The 23,169-nt window shown below is 43.1% G+C and overlaps 1 protein-coding gene across 1 annotated transcript in view; it reads right to left on the bottom strand.

The window, feature by feature from the left end:
• The window catches only part of LOC121278286 (CUB and sushi domain-containing protein 1-like), an 844,854-nt gene that overhangs the window by 37,432 nt on the left and 784,253 nt on the right, over window positions 1-23,169 (bottom strand). The window contains exons 49-52 of the mRNA XM_041188558.1: window positions 21,968-22,144; window positions 16,307-16,486; window positions 11,409-11,582; window positions 523-696 (exon numbers count right to left, since the gene is read on the bottom strand). Of these exons, the coding sequence (XP_041044492.1) occupies window positions 523-696; window positions 11,409-11,582; window positions 16,307-16,486; window positions 21,968-22,144 (705 nt within the window). The remainder of the gene's footprint in view (window positions 1-522; window positions 697-11,408; window positions 11,583-16,306; window positions 16,487-21,967; window positions 22,145-23,169) is intronic.

Below are 23,169 nucleotides of genomic sequence, written 5' to 3'. Positions count from 1 at the left end.
CCTTTGCAGACTATTTACTTTAAACGTATTAAAACTACTATTAATCAGTAGACAATGAAATTGGATATGAACATTTTAATATTCACATAACTTAATTTCAAGGCCCAATCTCTTAAAAGGTTTGATCACTGGACTGTAACATTGCCATGTTATTTATGAGATATTTTCACTACTTCCCTGTTAGTATTAACAGTAAGTGTTTGCTGTCAAAATGAAAACTCTACATCAGTGGAATGATTTTCCCAGTTCTCCACTTCCCATGCTTTAAATTGACTGGAGTTAAAGCCATAAAATTAAAGCCATTACAGATAACACATGCAAAACAGAAGACAATGATAAACAGGAATAGACAGGTGTAAAAAATACAAATTAAATGTAATAGTCCTTCTACATTCCCTGTAAAATCTATCTTAATTTAAAACTCAGAAAAACATCATAAATGTACCATGGTGACATTTCCATTTCTATTGCTAGGAGTAAACTAAGGATCATTAGCTGGCAAAATACATGAGGTGACCATACCAATACAAGATGGCTGAACTCCATTCCAGAATCCATTAGCCTGGCAAAATCTTCTCGAGGATCCAACTAACAGAAATGGAGGTCGACAGCGGAAATATACTTCAGATTTGTAGGTGAAACTTCTTCCTTCAATTCGACCCTCCACTGGAGTCCCTGGGTCTCCACAGAAAACAGCTACAGACAAGGAAAGTGCCAAAGTGGAGTTAATATATTGTGGAGCATCTAAGCACAGTGTTCAAAAGCCTTGGCAGGTTTCAAAATCTATCACATAACTTTACCAGGGTAGATTACTACCGCCACCCTATAGTTTCTCTCCTTTCCTCCTCTCTTGAATCCTTGATCCATGTTGGGATACAGTTCCATTGTTGCCATCCATTTACCAGTGTTCGAGACAAGTGGCTCTTTTCTTTTAATGTCCAAGCTGAGATAGTAAGTGTCAATATCCAATTTAGAAGTGTAAGGGACCATTGCTAAACCTGACCCTATCCTCGCCTGTCCTTTGCACATGCTTATTTTCACAGCACATGTCCTTGGATAGGGTTCAGGAAGGGGAACTGGGACTGATTTGACCAGTTTTGGATGAGCTATGCTGTGGCTAATTGTTGCGCCCTTAATGCTACCCTGGGTTGAGATCATTACAGTCTTAGGATTGAACCTGGAGCCCTTGTATTCTGCACGGTTCAGCACTCTACTCTGCCCTGAACTTATCAATGAAGCCACTGAAATGTTTCAAAGTGGCTTTTCTGTAGTTAAGTTAGACATTTGCAAGTATAATAAAGGATTTATACAAAATCAATGTCCTCAGGAGAAAGATGGCCATGTTTGGATGCACTGTTATAAAATCTGCATTCTTCAATTCAGAGTGCTTTGGAGTGATAGGATATAGGATTGTAATAAAGATTTACCACACAGCAAGTTCCCTTTCTTGCCTGTGCCATAAGTGAAGAACACCAAGGGCAGAATTTTACGGCCCCGTTTCGGGGGGTGGGGGGGAGATGGGGCCGTAAAATGCAGTGAGCCATTATAAACTCCATCGACTTCAGCAGGAATGTAAAATCTCACTGCCGTAAAATTCTGCCCCAAGAATAGGAGAGCAGCTTCAACACTGGGAGGGTAAGTAAAACAGTGCTTGAGCTACACCTCCCAACTCTCTGGTGAAGCAGTGATATTGACAAAGATTTGGCAGAATATTGCCCAATTTTCAGCTGAGGTGTGGTATATACTGCATGAAGGTCTAAAGAAGGTGATAAAATAAAAATATATAACTTTAATATAGGGAGGAATAGGTCACTGAAATTGGTGAATGGCTACACAGATGGCTTATCAACTATTCAGGCCTCAATTTGTATATATAATTGTGCTGTTAACATTGAAGAGCAAGCGAATAACCCAAAACTTTTCATAAACAGTGAATTTCAAAGAACAATGGTTAGAAAGTATGGTGATGATATTAAAGGCTGGATAATAAAAATTGATGCTATGTTATAAAATTATAAAATTATTTGTATCATGGCAATTAATTCATTACCTAAGTGCTATATAAATTCAAGTGTTCCTGTTGTTTTCCGTGGGCCGACAGGTAAAGTTAGAGGACAAGCACTTCCAGCTGCTACTGTGCAACTCTTAGGTATCCACGTTAGAAAAGCACTGACAAAAATGTTGGAACATGTGACACCCTCTTGGATTAGCATTTTGTTGGGCAAAATATTAGAGTCCCACTTTGGAAAACACAAAAGGTGCTCAGACAAATTCTAGGAATTGTATGTAATTACTTTAAATCATAGCATCATGCAGTCCATTGAGTGAAAATTATACATTCAAAGCATAACTTACCTGTCAGGCTGAGAGTAAAATTCATACCTCAATGTTTTACCATGCAAAATATTCATATCTGTTCAAAAGAGCTTAATAGATGAATTTCCTTATGGAATAATACCTGCTGTTTCATAAACAAAGAGTTCAGAAACACTGTCAGTCTAAGTCTGGCAATATACGGGCCAAACCCCAGACGAGCAAAACCAGGTGATATCTCCAGCGCTAAACTGTTAATTTAGGCCTCAGTTTGTCCACAAGGCCTACACAGAGATTGACAGGATTAATTTCATGTTTGACACTGCCTCAGCATCCCTCATAATTATATATATCATTCAATTTAATAAAAATAGAACCAATTCCTTGGACTAAACTTGAAATTGCAATGCCAATTCAGTATTTTAAGTATAAACATGATGAAAAAATTGCAATTTGGGCAAAGACACATTACGTAGCTGACTGGGTCTTCTTCGTTCTTCAAAAGGAAGCAACTTCAATACAACTCCAAAACAAACTCAAAAGATAACTTGGGAGAATATCACGTGATCAATTTTCATTGAAGACATTTGAGCACGATGATGTTACCTGGTTAATCCCAAGATGCTTCTATATAAAGGCATATGATTTTCATTAGACACAGTGCCAGGAAGATATAATAATGTCTACAATGTTATTGGAAATTATTTTAAACTAGAGTTTAGTGGTGTCTCTGTCTATGCGTGTGTCTTAATTGGATTAAAGTCAGCTGGTAATTAGATAAACATAGAGAAATAAAAGGTGAGGTGTAAAGAGGGCAATTTGCATTTTTAAATAGACCATTCTAAATACCAGGTGAAATATTACATCTAACCAGGTGAAGCTCAGAAACGTGTCATATTTTTTTCAGAGTTTACTAGTAAAGTGGTATTATGAAAGGGTTTATTGTTAGAAGATTTAAAGTAAAAAACCTAGGGCAGAATTTAGATCTTCTTGGGCGGGCTAGACGGGGGTGGGCGGGAAGCTGACCGCCGCCTGCGATCGGGCCCAGACTGCGATTTCACATCGACAGGCCAATTAAAGCTCAGTGCTACCTGTGCGGTGGGTGGAGAGGGGTGCAAGCGCAAACATTGCGCATGTGTGCGAGTGCATGCATGGAAATCTCCCTGAGGCACGGAGCTGCCTCAGGGAGATGAAGAGTTTTCAGAAAAATAAATAAAGGCTTGTGAAATGTTATAAAACATGTCCCCTCATGTGACTCTGTCACATGAGTAGGGACATGTTATTAATTAAAATTTAAAATTTTTATTTTATTTTTATTTGCTTTAGGAAACCTCAACCTGCCTGTGGATGAGGGTTCCTAAAAAGTGCAAAGGTCGCTTGGCCTTTTCGCCTGCCCGCCAGCCATAAAGTTGGACAGGCAGCAAAAAATGTAAGTTAGTTAAGACTTTAATGGCCTTAAAAGGCCTTTTAATTGTCAGTGGGCGCGTTGCCAATTCCCGCACGTGCCCGCCGACTGAAATATCATGTGACTACGCATTGACGTTAGGTTGCTCGCCCAACGTTAACGTGCGTCATTTTGCGCTCAAGCGGCTTCACCTGGTTAGATGTAATATTTCACCCGGTCTTTAGAAAGGTAAAAATTTGGCCCCTAGTGACAATGAGAATTTGCATTCAAAGAGGAAAATATGTAAAAAGGAGGGATTCTAAGATCTAAAGCCTTCAGCCTGTAAGCCTCAAGTCTGTCTGCAAGGACCCAGAGCTGAAAGAAACTAATTTTGAATGCGATTGTCCAGGGTGTGCTTTGCCAAGGGTCTGTTTAAATCTATTGGCAGAATTTTCTGAGAATTGCACTAAGTGTGGTAGCAGGCGGGTAAAATGGATATGACAAAAATGGCGGGTTATCATGCTGTATTGTCCTGAGCCCACCTCATTATTAATTCACGCCCGTGAAACGCGCCATTTCCACGGCAAGCGGGCTTTCATTTGCCAGCCCGCCATCGCCCCGCTGTTGCATCACGCTGGCCACCACCTTTAGAAGGCCAGCAAAGCGCTCATCACCACCAGCTCACCACTGCTGCCCAGGAGACATGGCCAGCAAAAGAAAAAAGACTGCAGCCCCCTGCTTTAACGGCGGGTCCCTCGAGCGAAGCCGGATGCCCGGCAGGGTGTGCTCTACCCCTGTCTGGCTGCAGGACACCAAACCAGCTTGGCTGTGGTGGTGAGCGCAAATGCCCTTCAGAGGAGGACAGCCACTCAGTGCCGCAAAAGGACAAATCATCTCCGCCGTTCCACCAGGTAAGTCACTCTTTTCATTATCTCAACTCACACACACAAACTCATCACACATACACACATACTCATTGCCAGTTCAAGGGACATTACCATTTCAGTCTTTCACACACACCTTCATCTTCCTCATCCCATCCATGGGCCCACTTACTACCCACAGAGGCCAGGCATACTTATCATCTAGCCTGGCAGGCATCCTGATATACTCTCCCCATCTCCATCCATGCAGGACAAATTGGCTCACAACAGGAGGGAAAGGTCACAGGCAGGTGGAGGGATGCCGGAGATCAAAGTTCTGACAAAATTCGAAAACAGAGCTATCCAGCTGGCCGGCGATGACCAGGATCAGTCCTGTGCTGTGGCGGTGCTGGTCATCGCTTCCAGAATGTAGTGGGCAGGTGCCACAGAGTTCTTTCATACTCTCTGTGTGCTCTCAGTGCCTTTAAGGTGAGGCTGGTCCTCATCACACCAGCATCTGCAACCAGTGATACTGTGGACCAGCTCCTGAAGGGTTGAGGTGCTGAAGGCAGACACAGCATCAGATGTGTCTAAAGTTTCATGGCTGTGCCTTTGAGATGGCCCTGATCATGGAGCGAAAGTGAGCTGCCCTCGCCAGATAGGAGTCAGACATTCACAGAGGCTATGTGAAGATCTATGGAGTGTCCTCACTGCATGTCATCATCATCCTCCTGCAATCGAGTAACTATTAGGGCCTCCACTGCCTCTCCATGACAGGAACATTCTCACAGAAGGTACTGGCGCTGAGATAAGCTAGATTGGAGTTGTTCACAACTGCGATGTAAGGATCTATGGGTCGACATCTACAACTCTTACAGCTGTGAGGGCCTCTTGAGTGCGCCTGCCTCATCTAGCCAGCGCGAGAACCTAATCCCTATTATCATCACCACCACTTCTCACTCTCATCCCCGTCGGCATCCTCCTCATCAGAGGAGGCCTCCAGCTCCTCCAACTCCTCCTCAGCCAGCTCCTCTCAACTGTTGCAGTGCCAGGTTGTAAATGGCGCAGCAGGCGACGACAATGCGTTGACGCCCTCTGTGGACTGCATCCACCAGACCGGTCCAGGCTCTGGAACTGCATCTTCAGCATCCCGATGGTTTGCTCCGCCAAGTTGTGAGTTGCAGCATGAGCCTCATTATAGCATCATTCTGCTGCAGTCTGAGACCGCCACACAGGTGTCATCAGCTACGGCCTCTGTGGGTAGCCCCTGTCCCCAAGGAGCCAACCCTGTAGCCGGAAGGTTGCAGGGATCTGTGAGCAACTCAGGACGTAGGTGTCGTGCACACTCCATGGAAACCATGCGCACACCTGCAGGATGCATTTCTGGTGGTTGCATACCAGTTGAGTGGAAGTCCTTGCGGTTGATGAAGTCCACCAAGTTGCGATGGAGGCCTGAGCGCCACCTGAGTGCAGTCAATCACACCCTGCACCTGTGGGAATCCTGAGATCAGGGCGAATCCAATTGCTTTTGCATCCTGGCTGTCCTGGTTCCAGGCGAAATGCACAAAGTTGTGTGCCATGGAGAAGATGGCATCCGTGACCTCATGGATGCATTTGTGGGTGGGGGATTGTGAAATCCCACAGAGGTCACCTGTGGAGCCCTGAAAGGAGCCACTGACATAGAAATTGAGCACCGCGGTCACTTTCACAGCCACTGGCAGTGGATGCCCTCCATGCCCCCTTGGCGCCAAGTCCTGCAGTAAGTGGCAGATATGAGCCATCAGGTCCCTAGAAGCAGTCATTTGTGACACTGGTTCTCAATGCACGAATGGCAGGCAGTGTCTATAGACCCTGGGTGTCACTACGTACCAACCTGCCACGGCTCACTGTCGCTCCTGGGCCGTGTGTGCGTGAGCCCCTGCAGCCCCTTCTTCATGAGGTTGCTGCTCAGGTTCCTGCCTTTGTGCAGCCAGGAGCCTCAGTCGCTCTCTCCTCAGTCTTCTACGGTCTCTGTAGGCCATCAGGCATACAGCTAGGTCACCAGGATCCATGATCCTGATGCGATCCTCCTTCAGCATGAGAGTGAGAGAGGCATGGTTATCATGGCTGTACTTAGCACCTTAGCTGGCTCTGTGTGACCGCCCCTTAACGCTTCCCGGATAGTGCTGGTCAGCCCTCAGATGCCCAGAGATGAGTCAGCTGCATGGCTGCCCTGTCAACCCGCAACATGGGGGATACTGGTCCAAACTGGGACGCTGAGATTGCAAGGGGCTGTGAGCATCTCCAGCAGTGACTCCTACATGGCCAGCATTGGCGAGGAGATTGTACAACGTGTGCAGTTCAACTGCTCTGCTGTCTAATAAAGTGGTGGTGCACTCAAAGTCAATGCTGGGGGGGAGGCATAAGGTATGGAGGGCTTGATGGCCCTTTGGTGCCTCCATGTTGCTTGCATGGGCAGGCAGGGTAGGAGCCCTACCCCAATCAAATCATTGTGGCTGTGCCTGATCTGTCCCAGTTGCAGAGGCCTGGTCAGTTTATACAGGTGTCCCTAATGCGTGACCACTTCCCTCACTTATCCTGCCCCCCCCACCTCGATTGCCTGTGCGCGGGATGCAGCGCCAGGGCAACTCTTGACCACCCCGCCACCCACACACCCCCACCACCCTCAGTGACAACAGTCACCTCCAAAGCTGGCCAGCACTTGCCCCCAGGCACCCAACCCCTCAGCAATCGCCTCTGAGGCTGGCTAGCATTTGACCCCGGACACGCCTCCCCCACACCCCCTCAGCAATCGCTTCTGAGGCTGGCCAGCATTTGCCCCTGGACATCACCCACCCTCCACAGCAGTCGCCTCCAGGACCAAGCATCAGTTGTCCCTCCTGACGCCTGAGGCCTATAAACAGCAGGCGAGCTGTGGAGAATGCTGCTTCTCACTCACCTCATTTCCCCCAAAGTGAAGGCTGCCAACTACACGTCGCCTACGTGCTGTAGTGAAACACGTCGGCATGTTTTCCCGCCAACGTGGACGGATGACATGGCGAGGTTCCATGAGCCTGGCGGGATGGTGTTTTAATTATGAACTAATGTATTACAATTAGTTCCTCGCCGACCAACGGCGGGAAATGCAGCTTGCCATCGGCAGGCTGAGCGGACGATCGCGATCTGCTTTCATGTTGCCGTGAAGCAAGTTCCACCATATTTTCTGCGCATGTCACCTATCACTCCCACCAACAAGGAGCTCGAAAAATTCCACCCTCTGTGTTTCACTGTTGACTTACCAGGGGTCTAACTGAGAGTCAGATTAATTTGGGGGTTTTTGTAGCTATTACAGTTGTAATTTTGTAGACATATGTATGTGCTTACAATCTTTCTTTTATTAATAAATGTTTAATTTAGTTTTATAAAAATAAACCTCTTGAGACTCGGCAGTCTTATTACTATTGAATTCAAAGCCTGCATCTCGAAACATACAAATTGCAAAAATGGTTTACGACAGTTGATTCAAGTATTCCTCTGGGATTTGAACAACTCAGCCTTTACCATCGGTTGTGTCATAATAATAGCCACGCACTAAAGGATAAAAGTTAACAACTTCCTGAGGTAGACAAAGCTCAAGGAGAATTCCAGAATGTAATAAGGATTGAGGCTTAAACAGTTAGGTTGTGTTCTCATCTCTAGAACAGAACTGGAATAATCTATTGTTGCTGAAACACAAATATCACAAGGATTTCCTCTCTAGGTGGCAAATCTCAACTTCTGATTGGTACAATTGTGAGAATGCACAGAGCTCCAACTCAGGGTGCTCACCATTGTGTTGGGTGGAAAGAATCACCTGCTGATTCTAGCACCATAAATGCATGGTGTTGAGGGTACACAGAGGGATATGGCATTGGGTGAAATTATGTAATTTGGAGAAGGGGACATAATCTGTACAACAGCAAATAAATAAGACAAGGAAATACACCTCCTGATACTTCCCAATGATGCAAGTATGATTCAGAATATCTTGATATATTCCTACATTTGTAATTACCTCACACCTTAAAAAGACTGACCGATTGGCAATCGGTTGCCTGAAATACCATGACTACCTCAGATCAGTCTGGTACAATGAAAGGCACATTTCTCCTATGTGCTAGAAACTCTGGCCCAGTCACATAGTACCACTGATACCCACTATCTAATTTTACAAAAGAAGATGACCACTTCAACAGAGTCTATGGGCAGAATTTAGCCCTCAATGGGAGGGGCAGGCCCCACCGGCTTGGCAGCGGGCGGGCAGTCGAACTCCACTGCCATTTTGAGTGGGCGGGCCAATTAAGGCCCACCCAGCGGGCCACCCGATGGGAAGCGCTAAGCGCTTCCTGTGCAGGCGGGGAGGGATTCCCCAACTATCAAAGTACGCTCTTTCACGCATGCACACGAAAGAGCACACTGCTCCCTGAGACTAAGTGCTGTCTCAGGGAGAATGCTGACAATTTGATAAACTTGAAAAATAGAAAAATAAAAAAAAATTAACATGTCCCCCTCATGTGACAACGTCACACGAGATAGGACATGTTAATAAATATGACTAAAACTTTATTAAACTTTTTAAAAACTGACATGAAACTTCATCCCGCTGGCGGATGAGGTTTCATGTTTTCTCAGAAGCCCGCCGGGGCTCCTGGCCTGCCCATCAACCTTAAGTTTGGACGGGCAGGGCCTTCAATTGCCTCAATTAACCTGTCAATGGCCTCAATTGGCCATTGACAGGTCGGCGGGCGGATAGCACAATCAGCTGTCCGCCCGCCTTCCTGAAGATTTAAATGAGGTGGGATGACGTCGGGGGATCCCCTCGGGGTCATCCTGCGTCGGCAAGCGCACCCCGCCCCCAACACGCAGACAGAAAAATTCTGGCCTATAAAAACGTACCCAGCATGATTCACAATGTTTAGGCCAGGAGAGTTAAGTGGGAGGGAGAAATGAACCAAAGGGCAGGATTTTACATCCCATAGGTGGGCGCATGCCTGGCCCGATCGGGCATAAATTGTGCAGGGTGACGTCGGGTAGGTGGGCGTCCCAACGTCATCACGTACTCACACGATATTTCGGTTGGCAGGTGTGCAGGAGAGTTGGCTGTGCACCCGCCGACAATTAAGAGGCCTATTAAGGCCCTTAATTGATTAATTTAAACATATTTTTCACTGCCCGTCCAATCTTATGCTTGGCGGGTGGGCAAATTGGCCAGGTGGCCTTTTGATTTTTCAGCAAACCTCATCCACGAGCGGGATGAGGTTACCACAATTAAATAAAACATATTCAATTTTTGGGCAGAATTTTTATTATGCTCATGTTATTGTGAGTGAGTCCCATGTCAGGAACTTTTTTTTCAGATTGTGAAAATATTTATTTTTGATTTTAAAATTGTTCAGCTCCCTGCCTTCAGGGAGCTTTCAGTCCGCACTGCCCCATGCACGCGGGAAATTTTGTACTTGCCCTCCTCCCGCTTCCACCCCAGCAGCGCTGAGGTTCTCAGCATGCTTTTCACGCTGGCTGGCCGATAATTGGCCAGCCAGCATGAAATTGTGGTCAGGGGCCAATCGTGGACCGTTTCCTGGCCTCTCCTGGGCCCACCCACCACACAATCCAAAAACCCTGCCCAAAATGTCAGCAAAGACCATTACCTACACGACTGTCATTGTTAATATCCTGGTTATCTCTGTGTTATGGAAGTTGTAAATTACATTTTGACAAATGTAACCTGGCTCTATTTAATTGCCTAAAAAAGGTATTACTGTTTCAATAAACTCCCAGAAAGACAAAATAATTCTAGTCACATAACATTAGGCCACAAGAGTCTGTGTCTGATTATCTCAGTGTCTCCCAACAGCATACCAACAGGATCCTTTAAAAACTATTGTGACATACATAGCAGCCTTCCTATAAACATATCCATAAATCAATACAAAAATGTAGATCTTTTCAAAAAAGAAAAATAAATCACTGAACAAAATTTGCAATATGCATTACAATCTGTGTGGACTGCAACTATGGCAACTATAATTCAAAAAGCAAAAAAGTATTAATGATAGCTGCACCAAACAATAATGATGCAAGCCATACTTTCTGCACTGTAATGATCTTCCACTAATTTGATGTCTTACGCAGTAGGGATTAGCACATGAATTTCAACCCAAAATGATAACTGTATTTACAAACACATCACTCTTAATAATATAGCAAGATGAACTATTCAAATGCAGCTGTTGCCATTATAATTTATTTCTGAATACAAACATCTACAATAACAATTCAAGCCATCGATGTTGAGATACAACATAACTAGGGCATTGGCATATCATAAAGACATGAGGTGTGCATTTGCATTCAAGATTCTCTGCAAATCCTGACCTTGGCTGTATCATGAAGAGAACATGTTGGACAGAAAGTGAATAGTTCTCAAGGGAGCAAGTAGGAAGAAAATTTAGACTTGCTACCCAAGCAGCATTGGCGGAGGCCTGCCATCAGATAAAGAATAATCCAGACTAAAAGCATTATTAATCATATAACCTTTGTGCTATTTATACGGAGAACCAAATTTATTTCAACCACAAAATAGGAAGTACAGGTTAGATATTGTGGTTAACTTTCTGAATAAATGGGTAGGAAAAAAGCAAGAAAGAAAATTAACAGGACAGTCAGGGAATCATTTTATTAATTACAGAACTCAAATGTAATTGCTATATACAAATGAGAACACAACAGATAGGACAAAGACTCAGTTAATCAAGACCATTCTCAGAAAAGAAAATGGAAACATTGCATTATTGATTTAAAATTATTCAGAAAAGGTAATGCAAACTTACGTAAGCACTGTGGGACCTCTCCGTTCCAAATACCATTTCCCTCACAGGTCAGAACAGCAGACAAGGAAAGTTGATATCCTTCTGAGCATGTATAGCTAATGCTAGAGCCCCATCTGAAGTCTGATCCCTGCACTCTTCCATGAAGAACTGGCGGTGGCTGTGTGCAAGTGATAGCTTCAGGAGGAAAGAGGACAAACAAACAAAAATCAAGGGCTTAATAAATACAAAAGATCAGCAATTATCTTATTTACCCTTATAAAAGGATATTATTTGTACACGGAAAGTATTCAACTAGGAATCTATGGGTCCATTGAGGATGATTAAGTATTTAATTTGCACAACTCACTGGGAAGAATTTTCTGCCTACTGGGCGGCCGGGCCCGTCCCAATCTCCGGCGGGCAGGGAGCTGATCCCCACTGAAGAAGCGGGCCCCGCCACCATTTTAAGTGGGTGGGCCAATTAAGGCCCGGCCGGCAGGAAGCGCTATGCGCTTCCTGTGCAGGCGAGGGGGGCGGGGGATGCGGTGTGGTGGGGTTCCCCAAATATGAAAGTTCGCTTTTTCACGCATGCGCACGAAAGAGCGCACATCTCCCTGAGGCTAAGTGCTGCCCCAGGAAGATCGCTGACAATTGTATAAACATTAAAAGTTGAAAAAAACACATGCTTAACATGTCCCATCTCACGTGACAATGTTACATGAGATGGGACATGTTAATAAGTTTCACTAAAACTTTATTCAACTTTTTAAATCCCTACATGAAACCTCTTCTCCCACCAGAGCTGTCCCGAGTGTAGCTCAAAGTCTTGAACTTTTAGAGACAGAAACGCTACCACTAAGCCAAAGCGTACATTACAGTTCAAATATGCTAATGATTACAAATTAGCAAATGCTTAGGCTTTTGAGGAAACAAACAAATTGGGGCTAGGTGGGTGCTTGGTGACAATCCTAGCAGGGAACGTGAGGTTCAATTCAGGAACAGGCTGCTGGAACAATCTTGAAATTGTACATGAATGCCTGAGCTCATGGGAATCAGTGCATTTTCTGAAATTTGTGTATTTGTGATTTTTGAAAGTATTTTTTTTAAACAGGTTCTCAAATATAGATTGTTTTTATTTAAAATCAGGCAGTCTATCAGAATATGCAGAAGTTACATTTCAGATGCAAGCAACTGGGCCTCAAGCAAAATTTGGTTCGCTTGAAAATATACATATTCTTATTTAAAAAGCACCTCTGGTCTATCCAACAGCCAACAAAATTGATTACATTTGTAAGCTTCAAAAAGGTATATGATAATGAGTTTCGTAAGGAGCCTTGGGGACTGTGCCAACAGGAACCTCCATTACTGATGCTGGTGAACTCTGGAGTCAGAGGGAGGTCCCATAAGTAGCATACAAGTGGCGGGTAGCTGTTTCATGGGGTGCATATCTCGAAGACCTGCCATATGGAAACTGAAAAATCCAGCAAGATGGTCCTGGTGGGTAGGGTGTAGTTTCAGTTCCCTCGCCTGAAGGCAAGTCGTATATATTTTTGAGAGTCATATTCAAAGTTTGAAAAATTATTGTCCAATCTTTGAGTCTGAAATGCTACTTTTGTACATTCTGATAGGCTGCCTGATATGACAAAAATAACCTATATATAAGGATTTGTGAAAAAGCAAGCAATCAAAATCACCTGAATACACAAACTTCAGAAAAAGAACAACAGTAGCCTGGGCTAACATCTCCGATATGCCAGCTGGGACACTCGGACTGATCAAACATCTCTGCAGTATCCATGCAACAGGGCATTGTGAAGACTCCAGTATGGAAATGCTGACATTTAGAGTACCTGCCTCTAGCCCCAATTTTCAGCATGACAATTGCCATGTAAGGAGCAGACAAGAGCTCCACCTCCACAAGATCATCCTAGGGACCTGTACAGAGGGTCAGATCCTGCTATATCCAGGTCCTTCCTGTCTTCTGGCTACTCTAGCATAAAGTTAGAGTCGGGGTCCAATAGACCAACCAGAGACTGTCTGCACTAGAATGTTCAAATAATCAAAGCAAGTCTATATTAAGTCAAAAGCTTTGACTTTTTTCCCCCATTTACTGCCAGCAAATTAAATAATTTTTTTTTATCGTGATCAAATTCTTGTTAGATTGAAGTCATCCCTGAAATAAAACTGCCTCTATTACCTGGTGGTTCAATGGTATGACACATCAACTGCGGCATTGCTAAATTGTGCAAAGCAGAAGATGCAATGTAAGTTCTGTGCTGAGTTAGCCTGTCTCAGCCAGAATGGCAACAATTGAACTTGCTATGTTTGAGTCAGGGATCCTACACTGCAAGTGCACATGTGTGGCTGCTGAGAGAAAAGAAGATTGCAGCCAGTTTTGATGATCTCCAGGGTTAGCACAGACTGTCAACGTTTAGTATCCAGGTTCAGGCAGAAGGTATAGCCCCTTGGGTGAAGTGTAAGAAGGCTGTAGCCCCATGTAAAATAGCATAATTGCCTCAGCTCTTAGCTTTAAGAAAGGAAAAGAAAAGTGAAACAAATACTACTACAGATATTGGTATATGCTTTCAATCATTTAACACTGAGATGGAAACACTGAAGTTTTAGTTAAGGGGACACCTTTTGCAATGTGAGAATAGCAAAATCTATTGTTGGATTCCATTTGCTTTCCAAACAGCATGTGGTTTAAAGGGTCTTCATTTGCTCCACAAAAACTAATAGATCCTTACAGTGTCAGTGAAATCCCAGGTACTAATTCTGTAATAATCCTAGAATAAATGAGTAATGCCTGCACAGTAATATTGCTGTGATCCGCTCATTAAATACATGGCTTGTACTTCAGTAGTAATCTTTAAAAACAATTAGAATTACAGAAGCAATATTTCTGGGGAAGTCTATGGATCTCATATCTAACTATCATTTTACTATATCCTTTAATTCCTTTCCTCTCCGGAAACAGATCTAATTGTCTTTTGAACCCATTTGCACTGAATGCTCCAATGGCATTCCCTAGTAACGCATTCCACAATACTATTACCCTTAGAATGAACACATATTCAATGGGCTCAACCATGTCCGGCCCATCTCCCGCGCATCCACCCTCGCACCTTTCTCTCCCTCCCAGAACCATGATAGGGTCCCCGTTGTCCTCACTTATCACCCCACCAGCCTCCGCGTTCAAAGGATCATCCTCCGCCATTTCTGCCAACTCCAGCATGATGTCAACACATCTTCCCTTCACCACCCCGGCGGCATTTCGCAGGGATTGTTCCCTCCGGGACACCCTGGTCCAATCCTCCATCACCCCCTACACCTCAACCCCCTCTCACAGCACCTTCCCATGCAACCGCAGAAGGTGCAACACCTGCCCCTCACCGTCCAAGGGCCCAAACACTCCTTTCAAGTGAAGCAGCATTTCACTTGCACTTCGCTCAATTTAGTCTACTGCATTCACTGCTCCCAATGTGGTTTCCTCTACACTGGAGAGACCAAACGCAGACCGGGAGACTGCTTTGCGGAACACCTTCGGTCTGTCCGCAAGCATGACCCAGACCTCCCTGTCGCTTGCTATTTCAACACACCACCCTGCTCTCGTGCACACATGTCCATCTTTGGCCTGCTGCAATGTTCCATTGAAGCTCAACGTAAACTGGAGGAACAGCACCTTCTCTTCTGACTAGGTACTTTACAGCCTTCCAGACTGAATATTGAGATCAACAACTTTAGATCATGAACTCTCTCCTCCTTCCCCACCCCCTTTCCGATCCCCCTTTTTCCTATAATTTATATATATTTTTATTTTTTATCTCTACCTTTTAGCCTATTTCGATTCCCCCTCACCCCACCCCCACTAGGGCTATCTGTCTCTTGCTCGTCCTGCTTTCCACCCTTAATGTCCCCATTAGCACATTTCTTAGCTAATGTCACCAGTGTCAACACCTCTGTCCTTTTGTCTATAACACCTTTTGGCAATCTCCATCTATCACTGGCCCTCCATCCAGCTCTACCTGTCCCACCCTGCGCACCACTGCACCACCCCCCCAACCAAACCAGGTTATATTTCACCTCTTTTCTATTTTTCCTTAGTTCTGATGAGGAGTCATTCGGACTCGAAATGTTAACTGTGTTCCTCTCCGCAGATGCTGTCAGACCTGCTGAGTTTTTCCAGGTATTTTTGTTTTTGTTCTAGATTTCCAGTATCCGCAGTATTTTGCTTTTATTCAATGGCGATCTCTTCTTCCTTGAAAGTTGCTACATTTCAATTTGCATTCCTTACAATTAACCCCTTTGACATGATGAATAACTTGCAACAATTGTGCCCCTTTGGTAATTTTCAAAATATCAATTAGTTAACTTTGAAGCTTCTTTTCCAAAAAGCAAAAAACAAATGCAAGCTCCTTAACCAACCCTGAACAAGTGACACAATTGTATCTGTGGTCCCATCATTAGCTTCTAATTAACTGGGAAAAAACTGAAGGTGTAATGGGAGACCAGCAGATGCTTGTGCTCAAGAGCAGTCCTTATGCCAAAAAGATTACTTTGTGCAGAAACAACTGATCGAGCAGATAAACTATTGACTTCCAGATCCCCCATTCAACCACTGAATCTTCCAGAAACCAGAGAGAATCAGTTGCTCATGTTGGGTCCTCAGTTATAGAGATTAGTGATAAAGACAGTATGAACTTACCTGCAGTGTCTCTTTGGCACTTCTGATCTCAGTCAAACAGCCAACTCAAAAATTAATACCTAGGCTGCCTGCTTTATTGAATTTATCATCAGCACAGGTAAAACTAATTAACAGTGATTAACCAATTGTGCAATTGAAGGCTTACATATTTCCAACTGCACATACACTGTCCAATAGTGACAACCCTTTGCTTCTCCATAGCATCTGTTCATACCTTTACAGACTGGTTTGGTCTGATTCCAAGAGCCATTCTTCATGCAGCGCAGTGTAGAAGATATAGCTGGTTCCATCCGAAAGCCTGGGTTACACTGGTAGGTTACGGTCTTATTATAGGTGAAGTCATTTCCCAGATGGACACCATTAGCAAGGGCACCTGGGTCACCACAGTCAATAACTACGATTGATCAAAAGGGAAAGCAAACATTAACACACCGCCAGAATTTAACTTAATTTTCATATTTTAAGCCGAAAATTCTAGTCTTTGTTGTTCAATATGAGCATGACCGTAGCTCTACAATTTTGGAAAATTCTGATTTTATGGCTTTTTTATGCTTGTAGTTTAAATCACTATTCCCACGTTGTTTGCTGCCCTAAATTGCCTTAAATTGTTTCTACTATTTTGGAATTACATGCTGCAGGTGATTTTCTTTTACAAAGATAATAGTCATAAAAACACCTACAGTGGCAACCAAATTTCCCTGTTTGCCGTCTCGCACCCTATAGAATATTTTTATAGACCAAAAATTGTTGCTTCACATCATTTATTCAGTTTATTGTCTGGGGTCTTTGCATTTAAATTAAAATGTTTCTTGGCTTTCGAGAATGAAGGCACAGCACTAAAACTGCATCCTGTGAAATGATTTCTGAAAATCACTGAAGTGCACTCAGAGAAATGAATCTGAACTAAAATTACCACTTCAAATCTCCAAATAATTAGTAAAATAATCATTCACAGAACAGGCAGCAGCCATATAATCTTTTCTTCTCTCATGGGTCAGGCCTCAGCTGAAGTGATCGAACATAAAGATGAGCATGTGAGAATGAAAGTTAGTATGGCTTGGAGACTGACCTGAATCTCACCCTTGCCTCCTCCTCATTCCCTTTGCCCTTATCTATTTTACATCAATTTTATTTCCTTATATTTTTAATACACTATTATTCCTTTATGTTTTTCATCATTAACAATGTTGTTTAGGACTGAGGGGTACTCGTGTTTCTCAATGTTGTGTTGCAATTCATTTCTTCCAAGGGCTGTGTGTATGTTTTTAATTTGAAGCCAAGATTAACTGCAGTCTTTCCTCCTTTGACCAGGTTAATAATGAATTCACAAAGCAGAGTTTGTGAAGGGCGGTTCATTTGTTGGCATTTGGTTGTACAGAACTTGAGTATTACTGAAAAATGACATTTTGTCAAAGCTTTTCATTTTATACTCAGCAGGACAATCACAAGAATACTAATATCAGCAGAAGAAACAACTTTATACTGTATGAGTAGAGAGTGCTGACTGGTTGGTAAGTGGACTCTGATTGGTAGAGGTGTTGCCATTGAGAATGGTGATGGACAGTTAGCTGCCAAGCATTGTTTGAAATTTAAACCAGGCAACTTGACTCTGATTGGTCAAGGCATTGCCCTGAGGAATGAGCCAGTGAATGGCTGTTATCTATTTTGTTTAGCTGAAACAGGCACAATGTGTATACATATCCTGTCTGTCTGCAAAGAATAGGGCCCTGTGTATTGATATATGTAGCTTCCAGTACACACAAATATACCACACTATGAATCGGACTGACGAACTTTAACTGGTTGTTAGCGTAAATTTTTAGCACACTGATGGTTGTTTAGCAAACGTTGTCCAATCACAGAATCATATCCAATGTTGGACACTGTGCTTTGAGTTTTGCAAGCACAGGCTGGTTGGGTACAGCGGAAGGGACATGCTGTTTGATAAGATCCGCCAGTCTTTGGGATGTAAGGCCTACATATCTAGCATCACAGTGATGCACTGGTTGATAAATCTGCCAGGTGGCTCTCTAACACCGTCCATCACAAGCCTACCTTCACTGGCCAATACACGCGTTGGGATTTATACAGTTCCATGAGCAAAAAATTGGCCTTATTGGCAACCTCGTAAATAGGGCTCAAGCCATTTTCTCATCACGCAAGCTTGATGCTGAAATAGGGCGCATCAAAGACATCCTGTGGGATAATGGTTACCCTGATCAAATCATTTCACACTGTATATCACGCAAACTCATGAATGGGTCTAAGGCCGTCACTTTCGGCCCTGAAAAGTGCCCAGTCTACCTCAGATTACCCTGGATGGACAAGATATCTCAAAAATTTGAACAACAGATGATCATGCTGCTGCTATACAGTAGAAACACAAATGGTATTTGCCACTAACAGGGTGCTGCCATCAAACTAAAAACACATTCTGCCTATCACACAAATGAGTAATATGGTATATGCCAGTGTGATGCCACGTATGTAGGCCATACGGACAGTATCAAACAGTATGTATGTTCTGCTGACCTTACCCAACCAGCTCATGCTTGCAAAACACAAAATATAGTGTCCAATATTAGATGTGATTCTGCAATTGGACAACATTTGCCAAATAATCCTCAGTATGCTAAAAATTATACTGACTACCAATTTAAGATTGTCAGTTAGGCTCGCAATGTGGCACATTGGCGTGTACAGGAATCTACATATATTAATATACAGGGCCCTGTTCTTTGCAAACATAAAGAACGTGTACACACATTGTGTCTGTTTCAGTTAAACAAAGTGACAGCCATTCGCTGCTTCACTTCATTTAGTTGAATTTTTCACTGTGAAGAGTGCAGTCTATCTGGTAATGTGACAAGAACTATACCTCATTGCATCTTTAGACTACTCTTCACATTAAAATATGTCAGAACAAACAGTGAGACATGACAATTACACCCATCAGTATAATCAATTTTTTCCACCTTTGATTGTCTTTAGCACTTCCATGAATAAGTGTTATCTTCCATTCCTGTTACTGCAAAACTCTATTCTCATGATATCACTGCAAATTTTAACTTTTCCAATTGTTTTTAACTATACTTATCGAATCTATTAAAAGATTATTACCCAAACCATGTTGAGAATTACCAAATCAATTCTCCTGCTCCCAAAACAAATCTGACTGAAGTGATTCAAACAGTTACTTAGAAGTCATTACAATGCCTTTTGCTATCACTTATGTAATGGAAACTTCAACTATCATCAAAACTATATTAAATTTAATGTATTTAAAAAAAATTAAATCAGAATTTGTTTTCTTATCAGCGTTAGATTTCTTATTAAAGTCATTTCCATTTTCAGTATGGATTGTAACCCAAAGTGTGCTTTACACTAGAGCTATTTTAAAAACAAATTACACTCCATATAACTGTTACGTCCTTACAATGAGTGCTTGGGTTAAAGTTAATTGTATGCAGAGTTGGAATGGTCCACTTTCCAAATCAACATCAAATATTCCCTGGGGATGGTATATCATGGCAAAATGCAAAGTGAACCTACCTCTACTGTGTGTCAACCACAGACTAAACCTCATCCTCAGAAAAGCAGCCATATTGCAGCAGTGTGACCTTTGCCATTACCATCACAAACTATCTATGTGACCTCTGAGTAAAATTACTGTTGTGATGTTAACTGGGAAGAGGGTCCAATAAAATTATCAGAGGTTCCTATTCCACCTGGAAATCAAATCAGGGTCCAATGGTTGAATGTATTCTTTTACCATCAGAAGTGTACTTAATACATTGTTGCTTACCTAAGCCAATTCTGAGGAGGAGATGCAAGTTTTATGAGGTGTCAAAGGATTTATCCTCTGTTGTGAGGCTTGACACTGGAGTTAAGAGTTCAAGGGGCAAAAAGAATTGCTAGCAATTGCAATTATCTTTAATAATGTAGGCACTGGGTCAAGTAAGATATTTGTGAAAGAACAGTAGAGGACACTGAGAAAAGGTTGCAACGAAAGGTGAGTGTAATTATTGATGCAAAACCTCAACTAAACAAGGTTTTAATTTGATCATTGAAGGTATTTGCATAATAATTAACTCTATAACCCACAAGTGTTTCTTTCAAATTAAAATGCATCCTGTGTAGTACTTTGTTGAAATATTGATCTGCATCAGTCTGTAGCTAATACTGCAGACATTTGAGTACATTAAAAGGAGAGGTGGAAAATTCTTTAGAACATTCTGCTGGAAATACTGTCAGTCACCAAAGTTCAATTACTTGGGCAAAGACAATTATTCACACACCATAAAAGTAAAATACTGTGGACGCTGGAAATCTGAAAGAAAAACAAAAAATCCTGGAAATACTAAGCAGCTTGGTCAGGCAGCATCTGTATAGAGAAATACGGTGGGGGGGGGAGGAAATTTATGGGGCATGAAGGGTCTCGCTTGAGGCAAGCTAAGAGCCTGTGACAGACCTGCGTTTCCTCTTCCAGGACAGCCCGCCGGTATTAAATGCTTCTCAGACACCTAAGTTACTAAAGGTGGGACTTTCCTGAGATAAAAGACCCCAGGGACGGAAATCCTACCCTCCTAGGCCAGCAGCCCTTTTGCTCACCAGCATCACAGGGAGGCAGTGACTGCTGCTGGAACTATAGCCACTGGAGGTCCAGGATCGAAGAGCAGCCTAGGCTAGAGATCAGTGATGGGAGGAAGGATTTCGTGGGGTGTGGATTGCGGCGGAGGGTGTTCGACAGCAAGACCAGGGTCCTGGCTCTCAGCTGGCCCACTCTTCCCAATGGCAGGTCCCTCGATCAGGCAATGAGTGCTTTTGATTGAGAGACCACCCCTCACCCCCGGGAGGCTACAACAGCCTGCACAGGTTTGCTTGTCATGATCCCCAAGTGGCGACAGACCTGTCCGCCATTGGGACACAGCCAGCGATAGTGGGATGAGGCCTTTAAATGGTCATTAACTGCCCATTTCAGGGCCTCAATTGGCGGCAGGGCAGGAAGTTTGGCCACCTACCTTCCTGCCCCAGACTTAATTTTGGCAGAGACAGGAAGGTTGCAGGATGTTCTCATGCCACACTCCCACATGATTAAATGCCATGCCGCCTCCAACCAGTCCAAAAGAGAGGGCATAGAATTTCCCCCCAAGAGTTAACGTTTCAGCTTAGTAACTTCCATCAGACTTCAGGTGATACTGAGAAACATTAACTCTGTTTCTCTCTCCACAGATGCTGCCAAAACTGTTGAGTATTTCCAGCAATTTTTTTGTTTATATTAAAGATATATATATTATATCAATCGTGCATGAATTTCTGGAATAGGAAGAACAAGATAGGAAATAGTTGTCCACATCAAAGTTCGCTCTGTAGAAAACAAATTGTTGTTCTCCATAGCACAGTTTTGACACTAACGATAATGGTGAGGTGAGCATTTAAAACTCAACTAAACAATGTAACATTCATGCAAAGAAATTGAACTTTCCACACAGTCAAATGCAGCTGGGATTTTTATACTTTCAGGGAGGAAAACTGGAGGCATTAATGGATAATCCTTAATGGGAGCCGAGGCTGCTTGTATTTGGGTGACATTTTATGAAAATCCAAAATCTTTATTTATCCCCTGAATTCATTTGAAGGTATTAGCTTTGCCGAAGTTAATGAAAGCTTCTAAAATGACCAAATAATTCAGCTGGATTTAGGAAGTGCCATTTTAGAGTAATGTGTGGCAAATAATAAAATCATCTCCATCAAATTCCACTTTTGATTTCACAATAGTAAATGGAAGGTGGTCAGGGCACTTGGGTGGTGATGGGAGGGGAATGGTTAAAAACATTACAGACTATTTCATTGCTGTCCGCATTGTAACACTGACCTGTGCAGTCAGGAGCTGATCCAGTCCAGGTTCCATTAGCAGTGCAATGCCGCGTAGTTAGACCAGACGTTTTATAGCCTTCCCAGCAGGAATAAGAAATGAAGCTGGAGAACACCATACCATCACTGTAAATTATCTTCCCATTTTCCGGAGTGCCAGGATTTCCACATGATACAGCTACAACAAGTAAAAGGAATTGGCACTTGAACATGCATGACATTGAAAACATTTCCAGATACAATCCTACCCTTTGAACAAAGGCGATTTCAAAGTTTACAAAGAGACAACTATTTATACCACACTTACGGTGTTCAAAGGAATGGTTTATTTCAAGACTATGTGTATTGTGGGCTAGTGGTAGCTTCCTATTCCTTTAGTGCATATGTATTCCTGTAGCTATCTATGTTGCAATGCTACAATTCCAGTCTGCTCCATCTGTTATTAGTAATATATATTTATATCAAGCCCTTCATCTTTCTGACCTACTTTATTTGAATTTTTTCCTTCTAGTCTACTTTTCTCCATTTAGAGTTATAGAGTTATACAGCACAGAAACAGGCCCTTTGGCCTATCATGTCTGTGCCAGCCATCAAGCACCTATCTATTCTAAACCTATTTTCCAGCACTTGGCCCATAGCCCTGTATGCTATGGGGTTTCAAGTGCTCATCTAAATACTCCTTAAACGTTGTGCGGGTTCCTGCCTCTACAACCCACTCAGGTAGTGTGTTCCAGATTCCAGCCACCATCTGGGTGAAAAAATTTCTTCTCAAATCCCCTCTAAACTTCCTGCCCCTTCCCTTAAATCGATGCACCCTGGTTATTGACACCTCTACTAAGGGGAAATGTTTCTTCCCATCTATCCCCCTCATCAGGTCTCCCCTCCGCCTTTTCTGCTCTAAGGAAAACAACTCTAGCCTATCCAGCCTCTCTTGATAGCTGAAACATTCTAGCCCAGGGAACATCCTGGTCAATCTCCTCTGCACCCTCTCCTGTGCAATCATATCCTTCCTATAGTGTGGTGACCGGAACTGCACACAATACTCCAGCTGTGGTCTAACTAGCGATTTATACAGCTCCAACATAACCTCAGAGATAAAAACAAAAAAACTGCGGATGCTGGAAATCCAAAACAAAAACAGAATTACCTGGAAAAACTCAGCAGGTCTGGCAGCATCGGCGGAGAAGAAAAGAGTTGACGTTT

This window comes from Carcharodon carcharias, chromosome 5 (genome assembly GCF_017639515.1).
Source record: "Carcharodon carcharias isolate sCarCar2 chromosome 5, sCarCar2.pri, whole genome shotgun sequence".
NCBI classification, from domain to species: Eukaryota; Metazoa; Chordata; class Chondrichthyes; order Lamniformes; family Lamnidae; genus Carcharodon; species Carcharodon carcharias.
Note: the sequence above shows the minus strand (reverse complement) of the source record. Positions and strands in the feature narration are given on the sequence as shown.